At 31.8% G+C, this 24,849-nt stretch overlaps 2 protein-coding genes across 2 annotated transcripts; both read right to left on the reverse strand.

Annotated features, from left to right (window-relative positions):
* Positions 1–13,498: 13,498 nt before the first annotated feature.
* On the reverse strand, positions 13,499–17,607 carry LOC130827537 (beta-amylase 1, chloroplastic-like). The gene is made up of 4 exons (XM_057693275.1): positions 16,920–17,607; positions 15,038–15,248; positions 14,833–14,943; positions 13,499–14,508 (listed from the first exon to the last, which is right to left on the reverse strand). Exons 1-4 carry the CDS (start codon positions 17,540–17,542, stop codon positions 13,702–13,704), a joined length of 1,752 nt encoding a protein of 583 aa, XP_057549258.1. The 5' UTR covers positions 17,543–17,607; the 3' UTR covers positions 13,499–13,701.
* A 1,691-nt stretch (positions 17,608–19,298) lies between these two features.
* Positions 19,299–24,601, reverse strand: LOC130827274 (beta-amylase 1, chloroplastic-like). Its single transcript, XM_057692940.1, has 4 exons — positions 23,845–24,601; positions 21,248–21,458; positions 21,043–21,153; positions 19,299–20,716 (listed from the first exon to the last, which is right to left on the reverse strand). Exons 1-4 carry the CDS (start codon positions 24,471–24,473, stop codon positions 19,910–19,912), a joined length of 1,758 nt encoding a protein of 585 aa, XP_057548923.1. The 5' UTR covers positions 24,474–24,601; the 3' UTR covers positions 19,299–19,909.
* Positions 24,602–24,849: the final 248 nt, after the last annotated feature.

Genomic DNA, 24,849 nt, shown 5'->3' on the forward strand with positions numbered 1-24,849 from the left:
GAGTATATATAGTTGAAAGGGTGAGTGGGAAGGGATACTATACTAATGAGTAATGACTTATAAGATAAGATGAAAGGGATTTTTTTGGATGTGGTTAAGCTTATGGTGTGTGAGTTGGTTAATATTACTTTCTTATGCACTATGTTTGGTTATGCACTTGCATGGATATATTTTTTTTATTTAGAGTAGGTTAGAGAATTTCTACCGATAAGAAAAAAGGGATGAATTAATTATTTCTATAAGTAATGCGTATCGAACAACTGTCATAATGGTGAAAGACAAAGCCCTCAACCACTAGGCTAACCCATGATTCTCATTTTTATTTATTATTATTACTTTTACAGGTGAAATTAGACCTGTCAAAACGGTTTGACTGGTGGGTTTCACCTTTGTTCATCTTTAGTGATATGGCTATATTTAGATCAGTTAACTTTGAATTAGGTCATTTAGAAAAAGGATCGAGAAAAAAAAGTTTAAAGATGAGAACATGGATGTATTCTAAGAAGAACTATAATGTCAATTGATGAGATAAGAGAAAAAAAAAAATTATAGATGAGATGATGACATAAAATATAAGTCTTTTTTCAAAATTAATAAAATTATATAATACCATCGTTGTTTTTTTGAGAATTTATGTAAAAAATAAATAGAGGATAATATGATTCTACTAAAGTTGTGTGTTTAATTGAGAATGCAATAACAAATTGTGACAGCCACTCTACGTGTCCTCTAAGGGTAAGGACCAAACTAAGTACTTAATTAACCACTAATTACATGATTACTGACAAGAATAATGCGCACCACCGCCAAGCTTGATTTATTCTTGAAATTCTTCTATACTAAATTATCCTTGATAGAAAGACAAGGGGATTTGTCATTATATGGGGTAAATAAATTCACAATAATTAACTCTTTCGCTCTTAAAACCTAACTTTCACTATTCAATTACCTGTTAATAATTCTATTTTTTAAAAAAATTTTAATAATCTAATCTTTATTTTCAATTTGTTGCCAATGGACCCTTCAAAGAAATGACCTACTATATCAGATTACCTCTTATTTTCTTCCTTCTTTATAATAATCCAATCTATTATCCATTATTTACCAATAATCCCACCTTTAAAATTTTGTTCAATAATCCAACTTTTACCTTTTGTTTATTGCCAATGAACCCTTCAAGAAATTAAATGAAATTGCTATTACTTTCCTAGCTTATGAAGTTGATCATTGCATAAATAGTAATGATCTTTACATACATATACCATCAAATAGGGATGTTCAAAAATCCGACCCGTTTGACCCGATCCGCTGACCCACATCCAACCCGTTATATATTATCTTTATCAAGTTGAAATTTACACGTTAAAATATTATTAAAAAATTAATAATAGTCGTAAGTTTTTCACTTCCCTTCAAAGTAAAATATCCCTTTTAATCAGTGCCAAAGAGAAATTGCATATTTTAAAAATTGTGGATTTTTGATAATAATTGAAGAGAAAATATGTTAAAGAAATTAAAAGAGATTTAACATGTATGGATGAGATAGTTGGATTATTATAAACTAATGGCAAAGAGAAATTGAGTATTTAGCTTCTTGAATGGTCCATTGTCAACAAAATGCAAACAAAGGTTAGATTATTAAAAAAAATTCAAAAGGTAGGATTATTAACAGGTAATGGGAAATAGGTTGGATTATTATAAAGAAGAAGAAGATGAGAGTTAACTTGATATAGCAGATCATTTTCTAAAGGATTAGCAACAAACTAAAAATAAAAGTTGAATTATTACAAAATTTTCAAAAAATAGGATTATTCACAATAAATTTTCCTTAATAATATTGGAGAATTCAATATACTAATATAAAATTATTCAAATATTTATTATTATATGTATATTGAATTAATTATACTATTGTCAGTCTATATTATATGTTAAATTATTTATTATTAATAGAATTATTTATCAAATAATCTGATTCATGATGTAAGTAGATTTGTGCTTATTCTATAGTGTGAAAAAGAAGGGAGAGCCACCATTTATGAAGATAGTTTCAGTTAAAAAAAGTTTATCAAAGGTAGCTAAATTGAATATGAGAGCTAGTAGAATTAGTCGAGTGACTCAAATTGTTAGGGCTAGAGAGAACCAACACTCAATAAGTTTGTGAGCCTAAACACATATTTTATAATATATTTATAAATTTAATTGTTGCATTGCATTAACTAAATAAGATAGGATAACTAAATTAATTACCAATTAACTAATTAATTGTGTTCTTTTGGTTGTTACTATAAACATTTCTAAACATAGTTTAAGAAATTATGGAAAATGGAAATGATAGTGTATATAATGATAAAGTTTAATATTACTTTAAAATATTGATAACATTAATCATAATATTAACATGTATTTATACTATAAAAAAAATATTTAAAATATTACATAGAATAAAAAAAAATAGTGTTAATGAAAATTACATGTAATGTTATTATTTATAAACTATTGCAATATAATATCTATATATGCTCATGACAGTCAATTCGACTAGTTATCTTGATAAATTTGTGTGGATATTATTTATCTCTATCATATCTATTGATTATTTTTACATAAATCGACATATTCGGTATAAATGCTGAAAATAAACTCACTTATTTGGTAAAATTGTTGAAAATAAATATTACTATTATTTATTTCTAATTACTTGATCATAAATAATCTTTGATTATAAACAATAAGTGAATTTATTAGATATTTTTATTTTCGGCCAATCAAAGAAATGGATTTATTATTGACAAATTTCATTAGATCATGAAAAAAATATATAAGAAACACCTTTCGGTTGAATATTTCTTTTCTCTAGCCTTTACTCTTTCGGTGATTTTATAATATTTGTGGACACTTTTTATATCTTAATTTCTTCTTCTCTTTTTGATATCATATTCTAATTTAGTTTTTTTTAGGAAGTCTCCCCACAATCCAACTTAGTTCCCAATTGTGTTATTGGATGCACTACATCAACTTGCATGGCTAATTCCTCAATTCATTCATGTTCCACAACCAATTGTCAATTGAGGACTTAAAACTTTTTAAATTTTGTAACATTAACATTTTAGTGGATTTTAAATTAAAAAATCTCCATAAATTCTCACTTAAGATGATCACATTATGAGATTATTCATAATTTAACTAAATAGTCTAGCTAATTAATAAAATATTTACTTTAAATTTTAAAATATTTATTTTTTTTAATTTGAGCCCATTATATAAATCTATCTCAAAATAAAACAATCTTCTACAAAATTTGCTAAAAATCTTTTTGGTGGTTACAAGTTATTTTATAATAAAACTCTATAACTAGGTATCTTTCAATTTGAAGTATTTTTTATTTTAATTCGTCTCATTTAATTTGCATTATTTCTATTTTTGGACAATGGTCCACCACTTTCTTTTAATCACATCCATACATCTTAACTATTTTTTAATTTCATCCATACAATTCATTCTCTCTCTTCATTTATCACCACTTTCTTAAAAATACTTCTCTTTCTCTTTAATTCAATCCTATCAGAAGAGATTATTACTTGATAATATATACTTTTGGGAAGTGGACAAAAAAGTTGGCATGTAAGAACTCATGCAAATCATAGTAGAGGGTTTCCATTGAGATAAGTTTGATTATAGTTAAAATTATAATGGATAAGAGCATGTGAAAATGTTTTAAAATATAGAGAAATGTTTTTATTACAAACAAATAAATCATTTTTATCTACTTGGCTAATTTACTCAAGGCCTAACAATAATACAATTTTTTGTGTTGTTGTAAATAATTGTAATGCTCATGGATGTAAAACACTATATTGAACTCTCATGCTCAATGATAGATTTCTTTGATTGGGGTTTTGAGTTTGAAAACGAAGTTGAGGAAAATTAATGCAAAAAGGAAAATTTTACGGCATACATAATCAACACCAGATTTAATGAAGTTCACTATATATAGGCTACGTTCTCCGCAGTTTTTATATTACTTTACTTGCTTGAGGAAAAACAATGAAATTTTAAGAAGTTAAAATATATAATGCAAATTTCACCATAGAATTGAAGATCGCTCTGAGGTTTGTATTTAGGGTAGAGGGTTTCCAATCGTGTGAGAAGAAAGTAAATTTAGGATGTAATTATTATAATGTTTAATCCCGACAAATTACGTAATTAACTTCATGCATAAAACAGAGCAAGCCTGCACTAGGCACGTGCTCATTCGAGGAAAACCCTTATGTTAACTTGTTCAACCACATTTATAAAACAAGTCAGAGACTTTTGACCGTTAATTTCTCATTTGAACAAGTAATCTACTAGTTCATGCAACGTTGCTTGTTCGAGCACTATACTTGCTCGTTTGAGAAGGTTGGCCTTATGAACTCAGTGCCTTCCACTGCTTCCATCAGCTAGTATGAGCGACTATCATGCTCGTTCCAAGACATCCTCATACATAGCTAGCCTTCTCAACAATATATTCGAACCTTTGTCCACATGAGACATACCATGACTCAAAGGCACATATATGACATTATTGACATATGTTAATATGCTTGATTATCCATTATTGCATCTTGTTAGGAGAAACTAAGATTTTAGGAGATAATGGAAAATATTGTCATTTTAACATTAAAATAGAATTTGTCAGGAATTCAGAGTATTTAAGTAGTTTAATTATGTAGGCGGCGATAAGAATAAGTATTGTGACTTGAACTTAGAGTTAAAATAATTTGTAGGTCAAATACCCCATATATATATATATATATATATATATATATATATATATATATATATATATATATATATATATATTACATTTTCACCAATTTATAAGGTGGATCATGACCAATTTTCGTCCAGCTCCAGGTTTATATATTATTTTATATTTTCTAAACTTTACAATAAAATTACTAGTACTTAATTGTTTGTCTATAAATTGCATCATTTGGCAAAGTTGACCTTTTCCGTATGTTTCTGAATTTAATTTATAGATACTTGGGGAGCCTATAACTAGTGCTCTTTGAGATCATGATTTGAATTACAATAATAATAATAATATCCTTCTCCACTTTTCAAAAGAAAAAACGGCTGATTAATTAAATTGGGATTCATTGATTCTTGTTTCATAGGGTATCCTTTCCTAAACCTACGCGAGCATGACCATTTTAACGAGCCATCTGTATATTTGCTTTCTCACGCAATTTAATATATTAATTTAATTTTTAATATTTTTAATTATATAAAATATAAAATTATAAAAATTTAATATTAATAATTTTTGCAATGAGACGAATTAAACAAAATTTCACTTGATTATATTTTAACTTATAAATTTAAAATTAATCACAAATTAAAGATGATAAATAAGTAATGTTATTTTTCTAATGTTACAACTAATTTGAAACAGAGAAAATACTTTTTTTTTGTTTACTTGCATTTTTTTCGTTTGACATTTTTTTATTACTTGTACTCTTATTTTTTTTATAAAAATAAAATTACTTTATCATTTCCGAATCTTTATTTGCGGGTATCTTCATCTATTTTTTAATGCAATCTAAATAAGCGTTATATTAAAATTTTATTTACTATTAAAAATTGATGATTTTCATATGTAAACTTTAATTTAATTTTATAATGACCCACTATTTAATCTTAATGTCATTATAAGTATAGACAAAAGTATAATATTTTACTTTTTTCCCAACATCTTATTTAGTGTGTAATTGTACTTAGGTGCAAATAAAAATAAAGAGCAATTTCGAATTATCGGGTCAAATTTCTGATAGATAATGTTTTATGTCGATTAAAATTAAAGTCTTGTATTTATATTGGTTTTTACATTATTGTAACCAATCAACTTTAATTTTAAAATCAAAATAATATCAAATGATCGAATTTATTTTAAATATATAATGTTTAGGACAATTTTGGAGTTGTAATATGATATTGTGACTACCATTATCAATGTTGCCTAGTTAGTGGACAAAGAAAACAAGAAAATGGGCTAAACTACAGGAGTATTAGCACAAACATTTAGGATATTCAATTGCAAGTGGCATAGTAGTACTTGCCTTGGTGTAGGTTAATAGAATTGCATGTGGGGAGAAAATTTCCTAAACATGCTCATATTGTCTTCCAAAATATCTCGCATCACAAAAATTATTATTAATCTACCGATTATTCCTAACTAAAGAAACAAGTAACCGAGGAACATCCACCCGTGTTAACAACTTCAAATCAAAATGAAAAACCTAATATTGATCTCATGTAAACAATATTAAGGAAATTAAATTTTAATTGCATTTGCATTATTCAAAGATTATATTTACATAATTTGATGATTCGAGGTTTTCAAGATCAAAAATTATATACAATGATTTTTTTTCTTTTTTAAACTTCTAAGATTCGAGTTTGCAAATCAGATTTGTCGGTCGTAATTTCATTTGGACTTCTTTGATATGATATCATTATATCGTTCATGTCTCTGATTCAAAAAAATTTTGTGTGAACTAAAGATAATAATAATGGAATATATAATATAATAAATTTTTTTTTTTGCCGAATATTAATAGTTGAGAAAACGTAGTATAGGACCCTATAACATTCCAAGTGGGCAGGAGGGGGATTCGGGTGGGTCCATTCCATGCTTAAAACATGTGGTTAACTCAGCATTCAACTCACTTTTTATGCACTGAACAAGTATGTATGATTGCCTCTCTAGCAGGTGGTGGAAGATATTGACCAATTTTACCCTTTTTCTTTCTTCCTCTACTAGTGCTTGCGTTGATTGCTCCATGAGTAGTGGCTACTTGCTAGTCTAGTACTCCAATTTTTTATAATTTATGTTGATAAACCGAGTATCTGGGTCAGCTTGCGCACGCTAATATTCTTAAGGGACTTAAAGTTAACGACTAGAAAAACATCTGATAGCCCTAAAGAGACTCAGACATGTGATTTATATAGTGGATCGAATATTTATTATTTATGTTTTGAACTAATTATGATTGGTTGACAGTCATTAATTCTTCTATTTTATATGTCAAATATCAATAGAGTTTTTAATTATATTCCCTCTGTTTCACTGAAAATAGGATATGTATTTTTTTGACACTATTTACTTGTTAGTCTTAATTTATTTTTTTATTTTAATCTATAATTTAAAGCATAGTTAAATGAGATTTTAATTGATTATCTCAATGCAAAGATTATTAATATTCACTTTTTATAATATTTAGTTATGTATAATAAGATATGTTAAGCATAAAATAAGTACATTAAATAACGTAAGAAAGCAAACGTCGTGAAAATAAATAAAGAGAGTATAATTGAGTTGATCAACTTAAAGAGACTCGGGCCAAAATTCGCTGTTTGTGGATGTGGAGAGTAGATATATAATAAGTGTATAACCCAGTGTTTGTGCTGTGAGGAATTTGTTTCCTTATGTTGTGCTTGTGCACCTATAAATTATAATTAGGTAGCTACATATTTTTATAGATTGATGATTTTATCAACTTCTTGAGTGCATTTACAACTAATCTTACAACTCATAGAGAAAAAATATATGGATATTATAAATCTACACATATAAAAAAATAGTAAAATTAGACTAAAGAATGCTATTTTGTTCAAACAATATGATACTCCATCCTATTCAACGCAAAAGATACAAAATTGGGATTTTAGAACCCATCCATGTGCTGGTAGACTGCGATGATATAGAAGAGGACAACTTTTTGTATCAGACAATCTCGATGTGAACACCGGCCCATATATAAAATGAATAATTTAGCTAATACAAATTATTAATAATATAAGCTCTTTACTTTTAGGATGTCTGAGCAATATATAATACTCTTTCCAAACCATTTTAATTGTCACATTTCCTTATTTGGCAAAATCATATCAATTGTCACATTTCTATTTTTGTCAATCTTTTTTTTACTTAAATACCCTTAGTTCATACACGTAATTACGAATATACCCCCATATACCCTACTTACCCAAACTAATTAAGTAAATAACCCAATACTAATAATCTTAATCATTCCCTCCCTTTTTTAATACTCCTATATACTCTACTGAAACTCTATCTCTCCTTTTCTCTCATCTTCATCCTCAACGTCTGATTTTTTCTTCATCTTCTTCAATGATCTTCATCTTCGTCCCCATTCTTACTGTTTACGGTTTATTATCTTCATCTTCATCTTTTTTCCACCATCTTCATCTTCGTATGAAACCCTAATAATTTTAGGGGTTTTTAAGATCTGGGTTTGTTCTTTATTTTTCTGGGTTTTTCGAACATGGCGTCACCAAGGTATTGTCTTTCTTGGTTGTCTTCGTCCTAAGAAAGTGATCCTACGATTGGACCTCCTAACCCATGGTTCGACTTCTACAATCACTTACCTCCATCTTCTACAACTTCTGTTGAAACGGACTCTAACTGGGGAAGAAGTATAACTTCAGAAGATGAAGAAATACAGGGTATGTTTGATTTACAACTGGATCTTCAAGACCTATACATTGAGATTTTGTTCCCTTCCTCGGATGAAGAATCATTGGATGAAGATGATTTGGTGTCTGATTTTGATGTTCGAGGCCCATTTTCTCGTATGGATACCTCTTTCCTCTATGACTAATGATGATTTTGTTTATGTGGTTTTTATGGTATGCATGTCTATGTTCGTGTTCTGTTTTTGTTGCCCTATGATTTTTTTTAGGGTAAACAGTTGATTATAGCTACAAAATCCCTAAATCCATTCATTTTGCCACCAATCTAGGGTTTTCAGTTCATAAGCCACCAAACATTATGTTTAGGAGGCTATGTTCTTACCAGATGTAGAAGGCAATTAGTATGGGATTTGGGTTATCTGTGATGAGTTCAATTTGTTCTCTGAGATGAATTTGTTTTCATTTTGTTTTTGAAGCCATCAATAAATTGTTGAATCTGACATTTCCTTCTAAATGTTTACGGTTAAACAACTTCATGATTTAATTTCTACATCGTGTTTAGACCTAAACATTTACCTAACAATGTAACCCAAAAGTGAGCACAAAAGGTAACCCAAAAGTATACACATGTGTGTCCTATTTACATGTTACTGGTGTTCATGCTGGTGCTGCTTCTGTTAATGTACATGGATTTGGTGTTGATGCTGTTGTTTTTTTTGTTGGTGCTGTTGCTTTATTTGTAACTGGAATATCTGGTGCTGCTTTTGTTAATGTACATGGATTTGGTGTTGGTGTTGTTTCTTTTGTTGGTGTTGTTGCTTCATTTGTTGCTGGAATATTTGGTGCTGCTTCTGTTGATGTACATGGATTTGGTGTTGGTGCTGTTGTTTCTTTTGTTGGTGTTGTTGCTTCATTGGTTGTTGGAATATCTGGTGCTGCTTCTGTTGATGTACATGGATTTGTTGTTGGCTCTGTGGTTTCTGTTGTGTGTGGTGTTGCTGTTGTTTCTGTGGTTGCTGTTGGTAAATGATGTTGATGGAAAAATGCTTCGTCTTTGATCCACAAGTAAAATAAATGACCTCAAATGTAGTTTCATCCACCTTTGTGTCCAGATAACGTATTGCCTCGTAAATAATTTTATACCCCCAAACAATGTGGGAGTCTCCCTTCCCTTGCAAGTTTTGATTTGCTCGTGTGTGGAATGTCATAATCTATACCACCTAGTTTCTTAATAACCTCAACTTTACATGCTTGTAGTGTGATTCATACATACTTCAATGCATTTGGATGTAGATTGTCAAATGCTGCACTCACTGCGTTTACTAACTGTCCATAGTTGTATGCTGATTTTTGATGTTGTAACGATTGTATTGACCTAAAGAACCCTAAGTCAAGCACATTCATATCTGGTGAGTTAGGAGGTTGTTGCACTAAGTGGAAGCTAAATCCATCAAGTGTTGCCACCTCTCTAAACACTTCATCATCATCTAAAATGTGTGGCTTAGTATTGTCCTGTTGAATGAATATCGTTTTGCTTAAATGTGGTGGCCATTTACTTCTAATTGCTGGTAGTATCTTGTGCACAATCATGTCTCTTGTGTGTACTTTAGTGATTGATTGTATTGGTTTGGTCTCTGGCTCTCCTCTCTTCCTGTGTTTTGTACTCCTTTGTGCTGCCACTTCATGTGTAAAAGGAAATATGCCTATCTTTCCATCAAAAATCATCTCACCTTCACTAGAAAAGATTGGTCTTGCAACGACACATAAACATGATCATGGGTACAAATCTGTTAGATTAGATTTCTCTATGTGGCTCTATTTCATCTGGAGTCAGATAAAATATTTGTTGTGTCCTTGTAATGTAAAACAACTTTTCATCTATGTGCACTACATTTGACATGTCATTAAATGTGAAGTTGCTTGTTAGCTCATCTAAAATGCAAATAGTAAGACAAAAAATTAACTTGTCGAGTTTATTTTTGTCTGTAAGTAACGGTTTGATTGCGTTGGTGTGCTTTCGAAAGTACTTTTTTTTTCCATCTGCATATTGTGTTTTGGCTAGCTCCCATGGCCTTTGACAGTGCTGCTAAACTTGTCTTCTTCACTTTTTCAATTGACTTGAATTTTTTTCATCAAAGGGGATGGATGGCCTTCCTTTGCTACCTTTCTTCTTGTTGTTGACAGTAATTGGTACTTGATTATTATTTTTTTGATCCCGAATCTGTCTCCATATCCTTCCTACTGTCCTCCTATGCACATCGTACTTCTTGGCAATTTCATTGATGACCCCGTGTGCTGGCTTCCCTTTACTGTTTAGTGACAGTAAAAGCTCATGCATTATTTGACTCCTACTAAAATGATCTAGCTCTTTTTTTTTAACCATGAATGTATTTCAATGTGGGTTGGTGGAAATTAATTGGAGGTGCTAATTTCTTTATTTAATGTTTGTGTTATATAGATGCAATGATTCATGATGTTTTGAGGTGTTGTATAGGCGCAATTTTTTTTTAGTTTGGCACCATTCCACCAAAACTAACTGCCAACTCTCTGGATTTGTTACATATATGTTGATGATTCATCAGTTTATTTTTTTTTCCAGTTTCATTCATGGCTTCTTTTCAAAATATAAACCTTCAGATTTTTTGTAGCTATTTAATTAATTTTGAACACTAAATGCATATGTTTTTTTTATAAATCTGAAGTCAACGAAAGATTTAATATCCGCATGCGCATGTGGCGAGAGGGTTGCTCGTTTTCAATTATCGTTAAAAAAACGTTTAAGAAATCAAGGAATAATTGAAGACTTAGTTTATTTTATGATTTTGATGGTTTTTGTAATTTATTTGATGTAATTTTTTGTAATTTAAATTAAGTAGTTTAATGGTTTGTTAATTATAACAATCTCAAAAATGTATTAATGTCAATTAATTCTATTGGAAATGTAAAACCCAATTTTCCCTCCAAAATTCAATTCTATCTACTTTATTAAGCAAAAGGAGTGAATCATTAACAATTAATCCAATCACTTAAAAATACCAAACTACCACCTTTTCAATGGACCCCACACCACCCTTAATATCCGTACCCAAGCAAATGGGACAACTAAAATGGTGTGGAGGGAGTATCTCATAAGAGTAACTCATAGAAGAGTTAAGAGTTATTATTGGCATGCTCCCAATCGCAACACTTAAAAGTAGCTTGATGTCTGCAAGATTATGAAATAAGGTTTGAGAATACCTAAAGACAAGAAGAGATAGAGAATGAATCCTTTTTGCGGGTGATTGTTTAGAAATTCTTCACAAATGAGGAAGATTCTACATCAATTAAGTCGGTCATGAATTTTAAAAGGCTCAAAGGTAAGATAACAATTGTGAGGCCCTAGGTATTATATAGAAGTAAGATAATAGAAGTATTAAGATTAAATATATATGAATTCAAGTTAGGCTTGTTCTAGTTTTTTGGGATAATCTCAGGGTGCAAGTCCCTCTTGCCCTCTCATAAGGTTGATCCTGACATCATTAAAACAGTAAATTGTAGACTTGCATATAATATTGGTAATCATTCTAATTCCATATGATTTTGGGGAAAAAATGAACCTCATCAGGTGTGGTGTAAGTGAGTCAACACTCATTACTTGAGGATTGGGTATAATTATGTAACGAATTATTACGGTCTAACAATGATGAGAATCGAAACCTATATCCAATGTGAAAAAAACATTGGACAACTAAGTCAACCCATTATTCTGACTTGTGTGCCGGATCAAGTCTTTAAAATTTGGTGGTTTGGAATGAGGCAGCCTTGTTGAAGCTGCTAGGGCTTCATCTAGTCAAAGTAAAACCGGTTGTGAAATCAATGAGTATATTATAACATTATCAAGAATCACAATGGGTGTAAGATTACTGGATATTAGCAGTTTTCAAAGGGTTTTACTTCACATGGAAGAACATCAAAACCATAATAATACAAAGACTGTACAGATTACACAAATGCAGGATACGACAATTTGACAGAGTATGAAAGACGTAACGCACAAATTACCGATTCTGATTCATGGCAGCGTATGATATATCGTATTGCTTAACATTAGCGCCCTTTGAAATTTTCGACTAGTGCATTAAGGCAACCACTGCCTCTTGTACGAGTGGTTGAGTAATGATGTAGGATCACCTACATCTAATTCTCATGAGCTAGCTAAGATCAATACAATGATACATCAAACGGAAGACGCTCATATTCAAAGTCCAAATGTCAAGCCCTTTAATTTCGTAGTCATGAACTAAGTCTTCATTAATTTGAGTTTTTTATTTCATTTCAAATATTTGAGTCCTTTAGAAATGATTAAGCCAAATTTAGCATCAAGCTTAATCATGTCTCATATTTAGTTAGTTGAGTTGTAATTTACTTTTAAGTCTATTATTTATTTTTGGCTCAAATGAGTTCAAAATTTACAAAGCGTACGAAGCAAGAATCGAAGCAAAACATTCAGCCATAAAAGCAACAAAATGGCTGAAAATCATCAAGGATATATGAAGATTATTGAAGGACATTTGCAAATCAATTCAAATCAAGCCAATCACTTTATTTCGTAACATCCTCTACATTTAAAAATATAGTTGTTAGAGACTTACTTTTATCCACTAGATTTAAAAATATAGCTGTTGGGAGCTTATTTTTGTATAATATTCAGATTTTTCTTGCAACTTGTAATCTTTGATAGCTGAATTCTTTAGTATAAATAGGCTACTTGCTCTCTTGTAATTCATTCACTTCCATTAAATCTTTAATACAAACAACCTTTGAGCATTTCTTGTTCTTTCTTTGCAATTTAATTTTAACTTGGAGTAGTTAAAAGTAAGTTGAAGTTCCTTTGCTTTTCAGTCTTTTGGCTAAAGATTGAATGTGTTCTTTGGAGCCCATAGCTTTAATTTCATGGTGAATTCTGTATCAAAATTAAACCTTTGGTTCAACCATTTTTAAGTTATTCAATCAACATATCTTTCTTAATTTTCCTTGTTTCAAACCACAAAATCACCAAACAATTCCATTACAATTGAAACTGATCAGCCTTATTTATTAAGTTCGAAACTTCAAAATACAAACGTGTGTTTATAGTTTGGTTCTTGTTTAATACAAAGCCAACCTAAATCAAGTAACATGCACAAAATGCTCGGCTGATACATCGTATTGCTCGACATTTGCATCCTTCAAAATTTTCGACTAGTGCATTAAGGCAACTGCAGCCTCTTGTACGAGTGGTTGAGTAACATGAACGAAATGCTCAGCTTCTCTTTCGACTTGCTCCCTACACCGGTGGGCATCCTTACCTTCCTTCATTTTCTTTACAAACGCCACAAACATCCTCCAGTTATCGGCCTGGAACAACTTCGGGTTCATCCTTAAGTAAGTGAATGCACACATTTCTCTCTCGCCTGAGTTTTCGCCCACTTGCAACGCAGATGCCTTCATAATCTGCTCATAAGCGTGCTCATCATACTTCTGCAATGCATTTTCCCCAGCCAAGGGAACCTCCGCTTCTTGAGTGGCCAAAACCACTTGCCTCACGAGCTTCTCGGGTGCACACAAAGCATTCTCCGGCTGCTCACGATCACGCATCTCAATGCAAGTGAAGTTGAAGATGGCAGCATGACGAGCCAGCATCTGGGCAATTGGAAGGTACCCATCGCGGAAGCTTGTGTTGTAGTACCCAGCGGTTAGTTCGGGAGCATGGGACCGAGTCCCATAATGCCAATGAATGCCAGCAATTTTTACCGAAATCTTGACACCCGTGTCCTTAAAAATTTCATTGGATGACGAAAGGATCCTCTCGCCATGATCTAAGAGCATTTGAGAGTACCAAGTGAGGAAGAATTCACCGTATGGTGTGCTCCAACCTCCACCTTCCTGACAAAAGAATTGGGTGTCTTCCGGCCAGTTGTTATAGTGGCCAGCATCAGTTGGACCTGAGTGACCCCATTCGGGTTTACCAGCAACTTCAGCTGCCGCTCTTAAGCTGCTGTGCATATACTGCACACATGCAAAACATAACCAATTAGGAAAAAGACCAAATATGAGAACCACAACACCAAAAGAATCCATTTACAGAATAACGCCAAAACTTAATTCCAAAAGATTCAATATATCAGTTCCAGTGGTCATCCATATAAAATCCAATCAGCAAAACATCATTCACCAGTTAGTTCGTCTTTTGAATTAGCAATTCACTCAAAATGCTTCAAAAATAGCCTAAAATCGACCATATTTTGCTTTTTACGATTCGTGATTCGCAAAGTGATTAGCCAATCATGTGACACTGAATCCAATAATGAGAAACTTGGTGTATAACATTACCTTATCAAAACATTGGAAGGCTCCTATTCCCGGAAACTTCCATGTTTCATCTTGTTCCGGATACGAAGGGTAGCGTAACTCACCAGCAGGACCCATTCCAACTTGTATTTCCTGTTATTAAGCACAACTTTTTGTCAAAACATGATTATAAAGCATTGTATCAAAATGAAATAAGTTTTAGGAAATTTTAAAAGACGAGTTTTACCACAATAGTGTGGCCGAGAAGATGTTGGAACTGATCACGAAAAGCACGCATGAAATCAGCATAACACTGCACAGGTGTTCGCCCTTTCAAGACAGGGAGGCTATCGCAACCAAGAGACACATACTCGAAGTTCCTCCTCCCCCATTGATCGGTGTATGCAAGATCCGGATCGTTGTGCATTTCTTCCACTGCCCATTTCGGCAACGGGATTCTGTATAACACAAGGGGCAAAACAAGATGTATATCAATCACTATATCAAACATGTATAGAAATCCACACAAAAAATATTGAGTTGTGCACCTATAGTCTAGAAATCTAACATAAAAATTTACCAATATTCCATCATATACATTGACTGCAGTATCTTAGCTTATGTTTGATTTCTAAACAACTTCTATCAAATTCATAGAGACAAAATGCAATTCAAATTCATGATTATAATTTATTTTTCTAAATTAATTTGAAGCTAAATTATTTTAAATATATTATATGTTCAATTCCCTTCTATACCATTGTACATAAATAAACTTTTGTCTCTTAGTAGAAGATAAGGGTATGTAAATACTTGATCGAAAGGAAACTTGGTTATTAATATTAATATTATTGATAATAAACTAATATTTATCTGACCTGCTGAAAATAAATTCATTTATTATTTATAACCATTTTAAAAAAAATTTTAAGTCAAGAATTATTAATAAAGAATAATTGAATTTATTTTCAGCAACTATATAAAATAGGTGAATTTATTTAAAATAAACGATAGATAAATTTTTTTCAGAAAATTAAACAAAAGTTAATTTATTTTTCACAATTTCCCTTTTATAATTCATGCAATTAGTTAATAAATATAAAAAAAAATCAGCAAATAGTCTTGTATATGACTATCTCACCATGAGACGAGTCCATATAAACAGTCTAAAACAGGGCGAATCCAGGATTTCAAATTAGAGGGGCAAATTGTCGACATACTAGCAATTTATATATTATATATAAACTAATTAAACTATGAAAATGTTAAAATTATATAGACTGAAATAAACTTGAACCATACTAAAAATTATATTTAACAATTATAGTTGAAGTTTATGTATAATTACTCTTTAAAAAAAACAAGTGTTTCCTTCTGAGTCTTAAAAAAAAGCACTATTTAAATTAATATAGCTATCAGCACACATGCATAAAAAGGGATGAATGTGAAATTGTGAAAAATAAATAATGACATTGTAGTATTAATTAAATTTATTAGTCTAAAAAAAATTATAGCTTAAATTTGAATTTGATCCATTAACCTTAACTTATAAATATGTAATCCCAACCATTAGTCATTTTTTTTATATGCACTCTTTAAATTATAAAGGGAGCCAAAGCTAAAATTACAAAGGATCGCATTTTCTGCCGGCTGCCGGCGTAGCTTCGCCCATGGTCTAAAACTTATACAGTAGTTACCTAAATCAAAATTGTTATTTTCATTAAATTTTAAGAAATTAAAAATTAGGTCAACTTGTATTAATCCTTCTCATGGTGAGAGAGACTTGATAAAGAATTTATCTTCTAAGTTCTAGATTTTACGCAATTTAATCATTAATATATATTTAAGCGTAACTAACAGCTATAAAAAAACAATGAGATTAAAACAACATTCTAATTAACTATTTTTATAATATTTCTTACACATTGATTACAAAATATAAAATACTCTCTGAATAATAAATAGTACAATAACTATAATTAATATATTTTATAAGGGAAAAAGTAGAATAATAATATATTTAAAACTTGTATCTAGAAACAAAATTCAATTCAAAATCGATCATAATATTGATTACAATGACATCAAAATTACTAAAAATAATTAGCAAAGAAAATAAAAACACTTACGTAACAGAATCACCAACATTACCACCACACTGATGAAACGACATAACGGCTTGAACCTTCAACCCATACTTCTTCGCCATCTCCAGCAACTCCATGTACCCACCCCAATTATACTCCCCTGGATTATCCCTCTCCACCAATCCCCACCACACATCCATCATTATCCCTTCCACTCCCGCACTCTTCAACGCCTGCAAACTCGCATTCATCGCCTTCCTCCTGTTCACACTATTATCCATCTTCACACTATCCAACGGCATCATCACATAAACCGGAACTCCTTTTTCATCCTTATTCCTCGTCGATTGAAACCCTAATACTTTACATTCGCTTTCCTCAGCCGCTGTAAGTTCCGATTCCGTTATAGTTGTGAATGCTTGATACGCCGCCGTTAGATCCGGTCGGAGACGAGTTCGGCATGGACTTACGGGAGGAGAGAGAGTGTCTGTTAGGTTTTCGACTACCGAAGGGGTGATTTTGCGTTTTAAGGATGGTGTTATTGTATTATTCCATACAGATGAGATTGGTGTTATTGTTGTTGATGATGAGGAACCGGTGGTGGTTTCGGATGTGAGTTGTGTTTCTGAGAGTGATCCCATTTGCTGGGTCAGATTCATTGCCATTAACGTAGATTTTGAGCTTTATGTTGACTTTGAAATGAAAATAATTTAGAGCTTTGGTAAGAGTGACGAAGTACTGATATTTTTCAATGTTGAGAATTATGGCCTTTTATAAGAAAAATGGTTCAAGTTACACGTCGGGTCTCTTTACCATTTATCGGGAATAATCTATACTATTGATTACATCTAAAAAATTTAATTTTTGCATATTATTTTGTTGACACCACCCTTTTTCACATATAATAAATGAAGTATCTGGGTCAGCTTGCGCACGCCAATATTCTTAAGGGACTTAAAGTTAACGACTAGAAAAACATCTGATAGTCCTAAAGAGACTCAGACATGTGATTTATACAGTGGATCGAATATTTATTATTTATGTTTTGAACTAATTGTGATTGATTGACGGTCATTAATTCTTCTATTTTATATGTCAAATATCAATAGAGTTTTTAATTATATTCCCTCTGTTTCACTGAAAATAGGATATGTATTTTTTTGACACTATTTACTTGTTAGTCTTAATTTATTTTTTTATTTTAATCTATAATTTAAAGCATAGTTAAATGAGATTTTAATTGATTATCTCAATGCAAAGATTATTAATATTCACTTTTTATAATATTTAGTTATGTATAATAAGATATGTTAAGCATAAAATAAGTACATTAAATAACGTAAGAAAGCAAACGTCGTGAAAATAAATAAAGAGAGTATAATTGAGTTGATCAACTTAAAGAGACTCGGGCCAAAATTCGCTGTTTGTGGATGTGGAGAGTAGATATATAATAAGTGTATAACCCAGTGTTTGTGCTGTGAGGAATTTGTTTCCTTATGTTGTGCTTGTGCACCTATAAATTATAATTAGGTAGCTACATATTTTTATAGATTGATGATTTTATCAACTTCTTGAGTGCATTTACAACTAACCTTACAAGTCATAGAGAAAAAATATATGAATAGTATAAATCTACACGTATAAAAAAATAGTAAAATTAGACTAAAGAATGCTATTATGTTCAAACAATATGATACTCCATCCTATTCAATGCAAAAAATACAAAATTGGGATTTTAAAACCCATCCATGTGCTGGTAGACTGCGATGATATAGAAGAGGACAACTTTTTGTATCGGACAATTTGTATGTAAACACCGGCCCATATATAAAATAAATAATTTAGCTAATACAAATTATTAATAATATAAGCTCTTTACTTTTAGGATGTTTGAGCAATATATAATATCTCACAAGAGTAACTCATAGAAGAGTTAAAGAGTTATTATTGGCATGCTCTCAATCACAACACTTAAAAGTAGCTTGTTGTTTGCTAGATTATGAGGTAAGGTTTGAGAATACCTAAAGACAAGAAGAGATAGAGAATGAATCCTTTTTGCGGGTGATTGTTTAGAAATTCTTCACAAATGAGGAAGATTCTACATCAATTAAGTCGGTCATAAATTTTAAAAGGCTCAAAGGTAAGATAACAATTGTGAGCCCCTAGTTATTATATAGAAGTAAGATAATAGAAGTATTAAGATTAAATATATATGAATTTAAGTTAGGCTTGTTCTAGTTTTTTGGGATAATCTCACGGTGCATGTCCCTCTTGCCCTCTCATAAGGTCGGCCCTGACATCATTAAAATAGAAAGTTGTAGACTTGCATATAATATTGGTAATCATTCTAATTCCATATGATTTTGGGGAAAAAATGAACCTCATCAGGTGTGGTGTAAGTGAGTCAACACTCATTACTTGTGGATTGGGTATGTCCATATCAGTGGGCACATAGGGTAATTATGTAACGAATTGTTACGGTCTAACAATGATGAGGATCGAAACCTATATCCAATTTGAAAAAAACATTCGACAACTAAGTCAACCCATTATTCTCGACTTGTGTGCCGGATCAAGTTTTTAAATTTTGGTGGTTTGGAATGAGGCAGCCCTGTTGAAGCTGCTAGGGCTTCATCTAGTCAAAGTAAAACCGGTTGTGAAATCAATGAGTATATTATAACATTATCAAGAATCACAATGGGTGTAAGATTACTGGATATTAGCAGTTTTCAAAGGGTTTTACTTCACATGGAAGAACATAAAAACCATAATAATACAAAGACTGTACAGATTACTCAAATGCAGAATACGACAATTTGACAAACAGTATGAAAGACGTAAGGCACAAATTACCGATTCTGATTCATGGCAGCGTATAATATATCGTATTGCTTAACATTAGCGCCCTTTGAAATTTTCGACTAGTGCATTAAGGCAAACACTGCCTCTTGTACGAGTGGTTGAGTAACATGCACAAAATGCTCGGCTGATACATCGTATTGCTCGACATTTGCGTCCTTCAAAATTTTCGACTAGTGCATTAAGGCAACTGCAGCCTCTTGTACGGGCGGTTGAGTAACATGAACGAAATGCTTGGCTTCTCTTTCGACTTGCTCCCTACACCGGTGGGCATCCTTCCCTTCTTTCATTTTCTTTACAAACGCCACAAACATCCTCCAGTTATCGGCCTGGAACAAATGCGGGTTCATCCTTAAGTAAGTGAACGCACACATTTCTCTCTCGCCTGAGTTTTCGCCCACTTGCAACGCTGACGCCTTCATAATCTGCTCATGAGCGTGCTCATCATACCTCGGCAATGCATTTTCCCCAGCCAAGGGAACCTCCGCTTCTTGAGTGGCCAAAACCACTTGCCTCACGAGCTTCTCAGGTGCACACAAAGCATCCTGCGGCTGCTCATGATCACGCATCTCAATGCAAGTGAAGTTGAAGATGGCAGCATGACGAGCCAACATCTGGGCAATTGGAAGGTACCCATCGCGGAACCTTGTGTTGTAGTACCCAGCGGTTAGTTCGGGAGCATGGGACCGAGTTCCATAGTGCCAATGAATGCCAGCAATTTTTACCGAAATCTTGACACCCGTGTCCTTAAAGATTTCATTGGATGACGAAAGGATCCTCTCGCCATGATCTAAGAGCATTTGAGAGTACCAAGTGAGGAAGAATTCACCGTATGGTGTGCTCCAACCTCCACCTTCCTTACAAAAGAATTGGGTGTCTTCCGGCCAGTTGTTATAATGGCCAGCATCAGTTGGACCTGAGTGACCCCATTCGGGTTTACCAGCAGCTTCTGCGGCCGCTCTTAAGCTGCTGTTCATATACTGCACACATGCAAAACATAACCAATTAGGAAAAAGACCAAATATGAGAACCACAAGACCAAAAGAATCCATTAACCGAATATAACGCCAAAACTTAATCCCAAAAGATTCAATATATCAGTTCCAGTGGTCATCCATATAAAATCCAATCAGCGAAACATCATTCACCAGTTAGTTCGTCTTTTGAATTCGCAATTCACTCAAAATGCTTCAAAAATAGCCTAAAATCGACCATATTTTACTTTTTACGATTCGTGATTCGCAAAGTGATTAGCAAATCATGTGACACTGAATCCAATAATGAGAAACTTGGTGTATAACATTACCTTATCAAAACATTGGAAGGCTCCAATTCCCGGAAACTTCCATGTTCCATCTTGTTCCGGATACGAAGGGTAGCGTAACTCACCAGCAGGACCCATTCCAACTTGTATTTCCTGTTATTAAGCACAACTTTTTGTCAAAACATGATTATAAAGCATTGTATCAAAATGAAATAAGTTTTAGGAAATTTTAAAAGACGAGTTTTACCACAATAGTGTGGCCGAGAAGATGTTGGAACTGATCACGAAAAGCACGCATGAAATCAGCATAACACTGCACAGGTGTTCGCCCTTTCAAGACAGGGAGGCTATCGCAACCAAGAGACACATATTCGAAGTTCCTCCTCCCCCATTGATCGGTGTATGCAAGATCCGGATCGTTGTGCATTTCTTCCACTACCCATTTCGGCAAAGGGATTCTGTATAACACAAGGGGCAAAACAAGATTTATATCAATCACTATATCAAACATGTATAGAAATCCACACAAAAATTATGAGTTGTGCACCTATAGTCTAGAAATCTAACATAAAAATTTACCAATATTCCATCAAACGCCATAAACTAATTTGTCAAAAACATGCCATTAAATACCATTACCGAGGGCAAGTGAATTTCACTTAAACGGGGTTTGAAAAGTCAAATTATACACAACAGGTAATACATATATAAATACAACCCGTCTTGTATGAGACCGTCTCACCGTGAACGACCCCAAAATAAAAAGTCTATAAGCTAAAAGTTTCTATTATTGGGCTATTTAACCCAAGTATAAGGCATGTCTCACGGTAAGACTATCTCATACAAGAATATGCAATGTTTTTAATAAATTAGAATTAAGTGAGCTCATACTAAACCGTCTCAGGATGAGACGGTCTTAATAAAAAATTTGTCGTATAATTATATTTAAATATTATCAAAGTCAGCAATCTAAAATATTTAGAAGATAAATCAAATATTCACATTAAAGGCCTGGAAACTGAAGATGCAAAGTGAGAGTGAAAGCAACCCATAACGTGAATTAAAAGAGAAAGGTCCAAAAAAGTAACAAAGTCTTCCCACTTTATGTACGTACATAGTCGCAAGATCATATACATTGACTGCATTATCTTAGCTTATGTTTGATTTCGAAACAACTTCTATCAAATTCATAGAAACAAAATGCAATTCAAATTCATGATTATAATTCATTTTTCTAAATTATTTTAAATACATAACATGTTCAATTCCCTTCTATACCATTGTACATAAATAAACTTTCTCTTAGTAGAAGATAAGGGTATGTAAATACTTGATCAAAAGGAAACTTGGTTCTTAATATTAATATTATTGATAATAAACTAACATTTATCTGACCTGCTGAAAATAAATTCATTTATTATTTATAACCATCTTAAAAAAAATTTTAAGTCAAAAATTATTAATAAAGAATAATTGAATTTATTTTCAACAACTATATTAAATAGATGAATTTATTTAAAATAAACAATAGGTAAATTTTTTTCAGAAAATTAAACAAAAGTTAATTTATTTTTTACAATTTCCCCTTTTATAATTCATGCAATTAGTTAATAAATACAAAAAGAATCAACAAGTAGTCTTGTATGAGACTATCTCACCAAGAGACGAGTCTATATAAACAGTCTAAAACAGGGGCGAATCTAGGATTTCAAGTTAGAGGGGCAAATTGTCGATATACTAGCAATTTATATATTATATATAAACTAGTTACACTATGAAAATGTTAAAATTATATAAACTGAAATAAACTTGAACCATAGCAAAAATTATATTTAACAATTTATAGTTGAAGTTTATGTATAATTACTCTTTAAAAAAAAAGTGTTTCCTTGTAAGTCTTAAAAAAAGCACTATTTAAATTAAGATAGCTATCAGCACACATGTTTAAAAAGGATGATTGTGAAATTGTAAAAAATAAATAATGACATTATAATATTTATTAAATTTATTAGTCTACAAAAAAATTATAGCTCAAATTTAGATTTGATCCATTAACCTTAGATTATAAATATGTTATCCTAACCATTAATAATTTTTGTTATATGCACTGGAGGCTAAAGTCAAAATTACAAAGGATCGCATTTTCTGCCGGCTGCCGGTGTAGCTTTGCCCTATGGTCTAAAACTTATACAGTAGTTACCTAAATCAAAATTGTTATTTTCATTAAATTTTAAAAAATTAAAAATTAGGTCAACTTGTATTAATCCTTCTCAGAGAAAGACTTGATAAAGAATTTATCTTCTAAGTTTTAGATTTTACGCAATTTATATATATTTAAGCGTAACTAACAGCTATAAAAAATCAATGAGATTAAAACAACATTCTAATTAACTATTTTTATAATATTTCTTACACATTGATTACAAAATATAAAATACGCTTGGAATAATAAATAATACAATAACTATAATTAATACTTCCTCCTATTTGACTTTTCACGGAGTCAAAAATGAGACCCTAAGGATGGTTTTTTATATAAGAAAGGATAGTATGGGCAATGGAGGGTATAATTAAAAATAGAATAAAGTTACTAAGTGCATAAAGTCAAAAACTCATGCCAAAAATAGAAATTAGACAATTAAAGTGACTTGACCATAAAACAAAATGAAACACATAAGCCGAATATGAGGGAGTATATTTTATAAGGGAGAAAGTAGAATAATAATATATTTAAAACTTGTATCAAATTCATAGAAACAATTCAATTCAAAATCGATCATAATATTGATTACAATGACATCAAAATTACTAAAAATAATTAGCAAAGAAAATAAAAACACTTACGTAACAGAATCACCAACATTACCACCACACTGATGAAACGACATAACGGCTTGAACCTTCAACCCATACTTCTTCGCCATCTCCAACAACTCCATGTACCCACCCCAATTATACTCCCCTGGATTATCCCTCTCCACCAATCCCCACCACACATCCATCATTATCCCTTCCACTCCCGCACTCTTCAACGCCTGCAAACTCGCATTCATCGCCTTCCTCCTGTTCACACTATTATCCATCTTCACACTATCCAACGGCATCATCACATAAACCGGAACTCCTTTTTCATCCTTATTCCTCGCCGATTGAAACCCTAATACTTTACAATCGCTTTCCTCAGCCGCTGTAAGTTCCGATTCCGTTATAGTTGTGAATGCTTGAAACGCCGCCGCTAGATCCGGTCGGAGAGGCGATCGGCATGGACTTACGGGAGGAGAGAGAGTGTCGGTTAGGTTTTCGACTCCTGAATGGATGATTTTGCATTTTAAGGATGGTGTTATTGGATTATTCCATACAGATGAGATTGGTGTTATTGTTGTAATTGTTGATGATGAGGAACCGGTGGTGGTTTCGGATGTGAGTTGTGTTCCTGAGAGTGATCCCATTTGCTGGGTCAGATTCATTGCCATTAACGTAGATTTTGAGCTTTATTTTGACGAAAATAATGTAGAGCTTTGGTAAGACCGTAAGAGTAACGAAGTACTGATATTTTTCAATGTTGAGAATTTATGGCCTTTTATATTTTTCAATGTTGAGAATTTATGGCCTTTTATAAGAAAAATGGTTCAAGTTACGCGTCGGGTCTCTTTGCTATTTACGTGAATAATTTCTACTATAATTATATTTAAATAATTCAATTTTTATATATTATTTGCCAACACCATCCCTTTTCACATTTTAACCAACTATTATAAATACCTATTAACCATTACACTTACTTCTTCTTCCAACTTATGCTTTTTCATTGTTCCAACTTTATTCCTCTTGGGTAGTAGATGCTTATAA

The sequence above is a fragment of the Amaranthus tricolor genome, chromosome 11 (assembly GCF_026212465.1).
Source record: "Amaranthus tricolor cultivar Red isolate AtriRed21 chromosome 11, ASM2621246v1, whole genome shotgun sequence".
NCBI lineage: Eukaryota > Viridiplantae > Streptophyta > Magnoliopsida > Caryophyllales > Amaranthaceae > Amaranthus > Amaranthus tricolor.